This window comes from Tachyglossus aculeatus, chromosome 2, assembly GCF_015852505.1.
Source record: "Tachyglossus aculeatus isolate mTacAcu1 chromosome 2, mTacAcu1.pri, whole genome shotgun sequence".
Classification (NCBI taxonomy): Eukaryota; Metazoa; Chordata; class Mammalia; order Monotremata; family Tachyglossidae; genus Tachyglossus; species Tachyglossus aculeatus.
This window is the reverse complement of record NC_052067.1, coordinates 65,595,943-65,604,138: the sequence shown is the minus strand read 5'-3', so window position 1 is coordinate 65,604,138 and position 8,196 is coordinate 65,595,943. Positions and strand designations below refer to the sequence as shown.

General features: G+C 46.2%; 1 protein-coding gene across 3 annotated transcripts in view; it reads right to left on the bottom strand.

Moving 5' to 3' along the window:
- Positions 1-1,498: 1,498 nt before the first annotated feature.
- Positions 1,499-8,196, bottom strand: part of TMEM181 (transmembrane protein 181) — a 133,017-nt gene continuing 126,319 nt past the window's right edge. For all 3 annotated transcript variants that reach the window (XM_038771510.1, XM_038771528.1, XM_038771519.1), the window contains exons 16-17: positions 2,384-2,450; positions 1,499-1,689 (exon numbers count right to left, since the gene is read on the bottom strand). In XM_038771510.1, coding sequence (XP_038627438.1) covers positions 1,611-1,689; positions 2,384-2,450 — 146 coding nt within the window. In that variant the 3' untranslated portion in view covers positions 1,499-1,610. The remainder of the gene's footprint in view (positions 1,690-2,383; positions 2,451-8,196) is intronic.

Genomic DNA, 8,196 nt, shown 5'->3' with positions numbered 1-8,196 from the left:
CTAGACTGTAAACTCGTTATGGACAGGGAACATGTCTGTTAAATTTTTTTGTAGTGTACTCGCCCAAATGCTTAGTACAGAGCCTCTGCACCATAGTAAGCACTCAATAAATATCACTGATCGACTGGTGCACCTATGAAGGAGAGGGATATCAGTCCTCAGCAGGCTAAGGGTAGAGTTAGTTTCTTTACCTGTGTTCTTCTACACGTTGTTAAAGCAAATGCAAGGGGAAATATTCTTGTAAAAAGAAAAGCTCTTGTCTATGCTAGCCTTTGTAAAACAACAACAACAAAAAATCAGCCTTCTGGGGGAACAGGGGATTTGGTGATCTTACGTGCCTTCTATCTCACTTCAACTCTGGCAAAATGAAATCAAATGCCTCTTCTCCGTCACCGGTGGAGAAACCCATTTGTTTCCACTCCGGTCCTCTTGAGACTTCTTTTGATGGGGAAGAGATCATTTGAGAAAACACTTGTCTTTGGCACAAAGAGGTTATTTCATGTATCATTTCCAAAAATAATAATAATAATAATCTTCAGTCAATGTTCTGTTTGATTCGAGTTCGGGCTTCATTTTAGAAAATGCAAATGAAATGAACATTCGGGGAATGTCGACAGATGTAATCATCCGCTTGGCTGCTGCTTTAAATTGAGTCTGCAGAAAAGCTGCAACCCTGCCATCCTTTGCTTTACAAGGAGCATGTGCATTAACAACCTCGCATTCCCCACACTGAAGAAGCCAAATCGAAGCCCCTGCTCATTTCCTGATGGGCTACGGTGTACATACACACACCCTCACACAATCACACCCCCTCCCCCAGCTTCAGCCTGAAAGCTGCAGAGTATTGTGTACTTTGTGATGAAGCCACCGGCCTTCCAAACCCTTCTTGACATTTTCACTAGGCATTTTGACCCCAGAATAACTGCTGGAAGGCCCGAGACCAGGGGCTGTAGGTTGGGGGGGCAGCAGGAGAACAGCCAAAGGGAAATTTGACCTCAACGGCACATTAGAAAACCCCCAAAGGTGGAGGTGCTCCCAGAGACTGAACCTCGTGTGTTTTTGCTTTGGGTTTGATGAACAGGAACGGATGGAGAGGGAAAGGGCAGCGTGTTGCTCCATCTATGTGGTGGGCATGTTTGTACGGGCTTAGGGTGCTTGCGGAAGCATTAACGTAATTTCCTTCCCAACAGTAATGACAGTTTGGGGCAGCGGGGACTCAAGCATCCAAATGAAACAAGAGTTTGGAAGGATTTCGAACGAAGGCAGCCTGTCTCCCTGCTGAAAACTGGCTTTAATGCAAATATAGATTTTCCTCAGACCTAGGCCAGAGCATTCGGCTTTTTAGAGTTTTACTAACCTGCCCCTGTCCCTCCTCCACGGCTCCCTCACTCCGGCAGGACGTTCATCCAGGCATTTCTTTCCATTTGGTCCCTTCGCTTTTCACTTCTCTTTTTTGACGCCATAAAGAAAAATACACAAAACAAGGAAACCCTCCCGGGAGAGTAAAAGTTCAGTTTTAAGGAGACAAGTGAGGTGGCCAGGAAGAGGTGCATGAAGGACAAATTTCCAGGTCCCTTTTCATTCCTGCCAAACGAACCTCCTCGGCCGGGTCAGTCGCTGTCGGTCTCTTCCTTGTACTTTGCTCTAATGGCCTGGCCATTCTGCAGGGGCATTTCTTCGTAGTCACTCCTGTGAACAGAGGCACTTTAAAAACCATCGTACCCCAATAGCTATAGGTATCTGCCTTTCCAGTTGGCTCCACATTCTACACAGGGGGTCATATCCAAGTTATCAGGAATGCAGTTATTTATTCCCTCCACCCTCCTGCTCATTCCCAAGCCCACACCTTCTGGAGAGTATTTTCCAGGGGGTCTGCCATCGTCTTCCACCCTCTTTAAGTAGGAAGCAATGGCAGAGGCAGTAAAGTTTCTTCCTCAGGAAGTGAAAGGGCCGGATTCAAGTCCCCGCAACCCAAAGGGGAAGATGACCACATCACAGCAACCCTCTGGAAAATGAAGTAATAATAATAATAATAATGTTGGTATTTGTTAAGTGCTTACTATGTGCCAACCACTGTTCTAAGCACCGGGGTAGATACAAGGTAATGAGGTTGTCCCACGTGGGGCTCATAGTCTTAATCCCCATTTTCCAGATGAGGTAACTGAGGCACAGAGAAGTTAAATGACTTGCCCAAAGTCATACAGCTGACAAGCGGCAGAGCTGAGATTAGAACCCACAACCTCTGACTCCCAATCCCGGGCTCTTTCCACTAAGCCAGGCTGCTTCTCTAACACCCCTGAAGGCATCTGGAGGTGACAGGTGCTCAAATGAGGGACGATACTCGTTCTAGCCTTGAACTGTCCAAGGAGTTTTCTTCACTTACCCATAAATGACATCGTCGTCAGAATCATTCAGCATGGAAAAAGCAGGATTATCTTTCAACTGTGATTCTGAGACAAAGGATGCTTCATTTAGTCAGAAAGTCACAATATTGCACAAATAAATCACCCCAGGGACAAAATGCTCTTTCAAGGAGATTGATCATTTTAGACACATGATAGGGGAGATTCCTCACTTACACTCCCTCCCTTAACCCTGAAAGCAAGCAAGCGGTATGCCTATGTCAGGGGTTGGATCTGAGGGATTTTTTTTAAACAATAAGTGTTTCATTCTAACAATTTTACTTTACCAGGACCCCTCCCCACCACCTCCACTCCTTGTTTGTCTCCAGCCCTTTTTCAAGTCAGATGTCCAGTTTCTAGACAATAAGTCAGTGTAGGGGCTGTCATAGGGCTTAGTGACCCCAAGATTGCCCTACTATTTGCTGCCACCATCTAAATCAACCAAGGGTATTTATCAAGCGCTTCCTGTGTGCAGAGTCCTGTACTAAGCACTTGGGAGAGTATGATACAACAGAATTAGAGAAGCGGTGTGGCTCAGTGGAAAGAGCTCGGGCTTTGGAGTCAGAGGTCAGGGGTTCAAATCCTGGCTCCGCCACTTAGCTGTGTGACTTTGGGCAAGTCACTTAACTTCTCTGTGCCTCAATTACCTCATCTATAAAATGAGGATTAAGACTCTGAGCCCCCCGTGGGACAACCTGATCACCTTGTAACCTCTCCGGCGCTTAGAATGGTGCTTTGCACATAGTAAGCACTTAATAATGCCGTCATCATCAATTAGCAAACGTTCTCATGGCTCTTAGATTTGGAACCACCAAAAGGCACGGGAACCATCCAAGTTTCAACTAGCCATCCCTGCAGTTTCAGTGCTGGCTACTACGGTTTGGAGAGCTGACCTTACCATCGGAATCGGAGCACTCAATCACCTCGCCCCCCACGCCCCATCTCGCATCGCTGCTCTCCTACTACAAACCCAGCCTGCACACTTCGATCCTCTGATGCCAACATACCCCCTGGACCTCGATCTCGACTATCTCAACACCGACCTCATGCCCACGTCCAACCTCTGATCCGGAATGCCCTCCCTCTTCATATCCGACAATGACTCGCCCTTCCTTCGAAGTCTTATTGAAGGCACATCCCCTCCAAGAGGCCTTCCCTGACTAAGCCCTCCTTCCCTCTTCTCCCATTCCCTTCTGCATTGCCTTGACTTGTTCCCTTCATTCATCCCCCACTTCCAGCCCCACAGCACTCAAGTCCATAACTGTAATTTTATTTATATTAACGTCCATCTCCACCTCTACACTGTAAGTCATTCATTCATTCAACTGTATTTACTGAATGCTTACTGTGTGCAGAACACTACTAAGCGCTTGGAAAGTACAATTCAGCAACAAATAATAGAGACAATCCCTACTCAACAACGGGCTCACAGTCTAGAAGGGGTGAGACACACAACAAAACAAAACAAAGCAAGTAGACAGGCATCAATAGCATCAATATAAATAAATAGAATTATAGATATATACACATCATTGATAAAATAATAAATAATAAGTACGTGCAAATATACACAAGTGCTGTGGAGCGGGGAGAAGGGTAGAGCAGAGGGAGTCGGGGCGATGGGGAGAGGAGGAGGAGCAGAGGAAAAGGGGGGCTCAGTCCAGCTGTGAGCTTTCCCATTTCTACTCGACTCAAAGAACAAAGAATGTTTCCCCTCTTTCTCAGTATTAGGCATGTATCTATTTATTTATATTGACACTATAGATGCCTGTCTACTTGTTTCGTTTTGTTGTCCGTCTCCCCACTTCTAGACTGTGAGCCCACTGTTGGGTAGGGATTGTCTCTGTTGCCAAATTGTACTTTCCGAGCACTTAGTTCAGTGCTCTGCACAAAGTGCTCAATAAATACGATTGAATGAATGAATGAATGAATAGTAAGCACTCAATAAAGACCGACCAAGTGCCCAAATCCCTCCCTCTGATAGTGCAGGTTTCACACACACGTAGATCATTCTAGCACACTCTTTGATGGAAAAAGAGAGTTAGTATTTACATGAAGGTTTCATCAACAAATGCACCTGGGATGTTCTCAGGGACTGCCACATTATCGGTAAGGAACAGTACCAGATATTGGTAGGAACAGAATCTTAACTAGTACATGCTACCAACTCTGTTGTAGTGTCCTTGCCCAGGAGCTTAGTACAGTGTTTTGCACATGGAAAGCACTCAATAACTATCAGTGATCGATTGACCCAAGAATAACAGCCAGCCCCTGATCTGATACAAGTTCCTAACTTAAAATCCAGGAGTGGGTGCCCTCCCGTATGGCGAGCTGAAATTGGGAAACCGAAAGGAAGGCGGGCATAGGAAGTGCTTTAAGGATGCTGCATTACAAAGTCTTAGAACAAAGCTGCATCCCAGCGAAAAAATAGAAGTCAGGTTCTCAGGCCAGACCTCCAGCTCACTGCCATCAAGAGGGGAGCGGTTCTCTTTCAGCAAACAGCTTTGCATGGAAAGAGCCAAAGGAGGAAAAAGAACATACAGCACCAAGTGCTACAAACATTAATAGAATGACACAACAGGTGCTTTGTGTGCCTGATACAGTCATTACTGGGGTTCCCATATCAGCCTTTTCAGCCACACCTTGCACTCATAGGTGAAATTCACCGTCGAAGAACGGGCAATTTTTTTCCATGCTCCCCGTCCACTGGTCATTCCCTGCTACATCACCTTGCTGACCCTCAGCTTTCCTGGTAAACACAGGTTTCCCATGTCCATTCTCTTCGGACATTTTGCAGGGACTTAAATCGATTGATTAATGGAATTTACCCAGTACTTACTGTGAGCAAGACATTCATTCAGTCAGTCAGTCATATTTATTGAGGGCTTACTGTGTGTGGAGCAGTGTATTGGAAGAGTACAATATAACAAGAAACAGATACTCTACCAGCCCACAACAAGCTTACAGTCTAGAGGGGGAGACAGGCTTTAATATAAATAAGTTACAGATATGTCCATAAATGCTGAGGAAGAGTGAATAAAGGGAGCAAGTCAGGGCAATGCATAAGGGAGTGGGAGATGAGGAAAGGAGGACCTAGTCAGGGAATTAAGGAATTTGGACTAAGCCCTTGGGAAAGTACACTACAACAGAGTTGGTAGACACTTTTCCTGCTTACAAGGAACTTAGAGTCTAGATGAAGCTTACAGTCTACGGGACTTCTCCCTCCTTGTGGCTCTGGGGGTTTCTCCCCATTTTCCTAGCCCATCCTTCTTGTCCATTTTCACTCCTGGAATTAGCTGAGTTCTACCTGGCATCACCACTGATGGACATCCCACATAAACTAGCTTCCCCCTTAGGACAAGTCATCATCATCATCATCAATCGTATTTATTGAGCGCTTACTGTGTGCAGAGCACTGTGATAAGCTCTTGGGAAGTACAAGTTGGCAACATATAGAGACAGTCCCTACCCAACAGTGGGCTCACAGTCTAAAAGGGGGAGACAGAGAACAAAACCAAACATACTAACAAAATAAAATAAATAGAATAGATATGTACAAGTAAAATAGAGTAATAAATATGTACAAACATATATACATATATACAGGTGCTGTGGGGAAGGGAAGGAGGTAAGATGGGGGGATCGAGAGGGGGACGAGGGGGACAGGAAGGAAGGGGCTCAGTCTGGGAAGGCCTCCTGGAGGAGGTGAGCTCTTAGTAAGGCCTTGAAGGGAGGAAGAGAGCTAGCTTGGCGGATGGGCAGAGGGAGGGCATTCCAGGCCTGGGGGATGACGTGGGCCGGGGGTCGATGGCGGGACAGGTGAGAACGAGGTACAGTGAGGAGATTAGCAGCAGAGGAGCGGAGGGTGCGCGGTGGGCTGTAGAAGGAGAGAAGGGAGGTGAGGTAGGAGGGGGCAAGGTGATGGAGAGCCTTGAAGCCCAGGGTGAGGAGTTTCTGCCTGATGCGCAGATTGACTGGTAGCCACTGGAGATTTTTGAGGAGGGGAGTAATATGCCCAGAGCGTTTCTGGACAAAGATAATCCGGGCAGCAGCATGAAGTATGGATTGAAGTGGGGAGAGACACGAGGATGGGAGATCAGAGAGAAGGCTGATGCAGTAGTCCAGACGGGATAGGATGAGAGCTTGAATGAGCAGGGTAGCGGTATGGATGGAGAGGAAAGGGCGGATCTTGGCAATGTTGCGGAGCTGAGACCGGCAGGTTTTGGTGACGGCTTGGATGTGAGGGGTGAATGAGAGAGTCCTGAGGAACAAACTATTTCTCTATTCTACAAACTTCTGGGCCTATTATATGCGTGAGATTAGCCTAGCTTGGATCAACATACACCTATAGCTTAACAATGTTCAGATGTTTTTCCTGTATGCTAGTTATTCTCTGTTCTGTTCTTATTTGGAGAAAGGCAGTGAGTAGCAATCAATCACTCTTAAATGAGCACTTACTGCCTGAGGAGCACTGTACCAAGCTCTTGGGGGAGGACAATGTAACCCAGTAGGAAGATATGTTCCCTGCCCACAAGGAGCTTACATTCTAGAGGTAGCCAGCAGTCTTTAATTGATATATGGATGAATGTGTCATTTGGTCCACAGTCCATTAATAAACCACATTCCCAAAGCGGACCATCATTTTAAACACACATCATGTTGAAGCACAGATGCTTGTTTTAAGTGGAATCCTGCTTGGCATTTAATTAGCTACTTGAAAGCTCAGTCCTGCCTGGAAAATATCCCATGCTCACTCCATCTAATTACCAGGAAAGGAATAAAACATAAAAAGATTTACATATTTAAATACACTACATAAATAATGACACAGTAGGCTGCCATCTGGACTCCCTAAAAATGGAGAGAGAAACAGGGGTGCCGGGTCTTTTGTGCTGAAAAACCAATAGCGATCAAGTTGTTTCAAAAGAGACTTGTGACAGCCCCTTTGTATTTTTAACAAAAACCGGCTAATAGTCATGAAAATGTGAAACATTTCCATGGCACTTCCTGTCCCAACAAAACCATACAATACTACTACTACTAATACTAATTGTGGTATTTGTTAAGCTCTTATTATGTGCCAGGGTCAGTACTAAGCACTGGGGTGGATACGAGCTAATCGGGTTAGACACAGCCTCTGTCCCAAGTGGGGCTCACAGTCTCAATCCCCATTTTTCAGATGAGGTAACTGAGGCCCAGAGAAGTGAAATGACTTGCCCAAAGTCACACAGCAGACAAGTGGCAGAGCTAGGATTGGAACCTACGACTTTCTGACTCCCAGCCCCATTTAAGGGGCTTTGAGAATGACTCTGATCACTGTGGAACTGGACTGAAAGATAACTCTCGCCCCTTCCCTCCTTCCCTCTGTAACTACCACCTTCATCCGTTCACTCTCCAATGGCTTCTTCCCCACTGCCTTCAAACATGCCCACGACTCCCCCATCCTCCCAAAAACCCTCCCTTGACCCCACAGCCCCCTCCAGTTATCACCCCACCTTCCTCCTATCTTTTCTCTACAAACTCCTTGAGCGAGTCTTCTACAATTGTTTCCTTGAATTCCTCTCCTCCACTCTCTCTTAGACTCCCTCCAATCTGGCTTCCACCCCCTTCACTCCACTGAAACCGTCCAAACATTACCAATGAACTCCTTTTTGCCAAACCCAATGGCTCCTACCCCATCTTAATCCTCCTCGACCTCTCAGTTGCTTTTGACAATGTGGACCATGCCCTTCTCCTAGATACGAGAAGCAGCGTGGCTCAGTGGAAGGAGCACGGGCTTTGGAGTCAGAGGTCA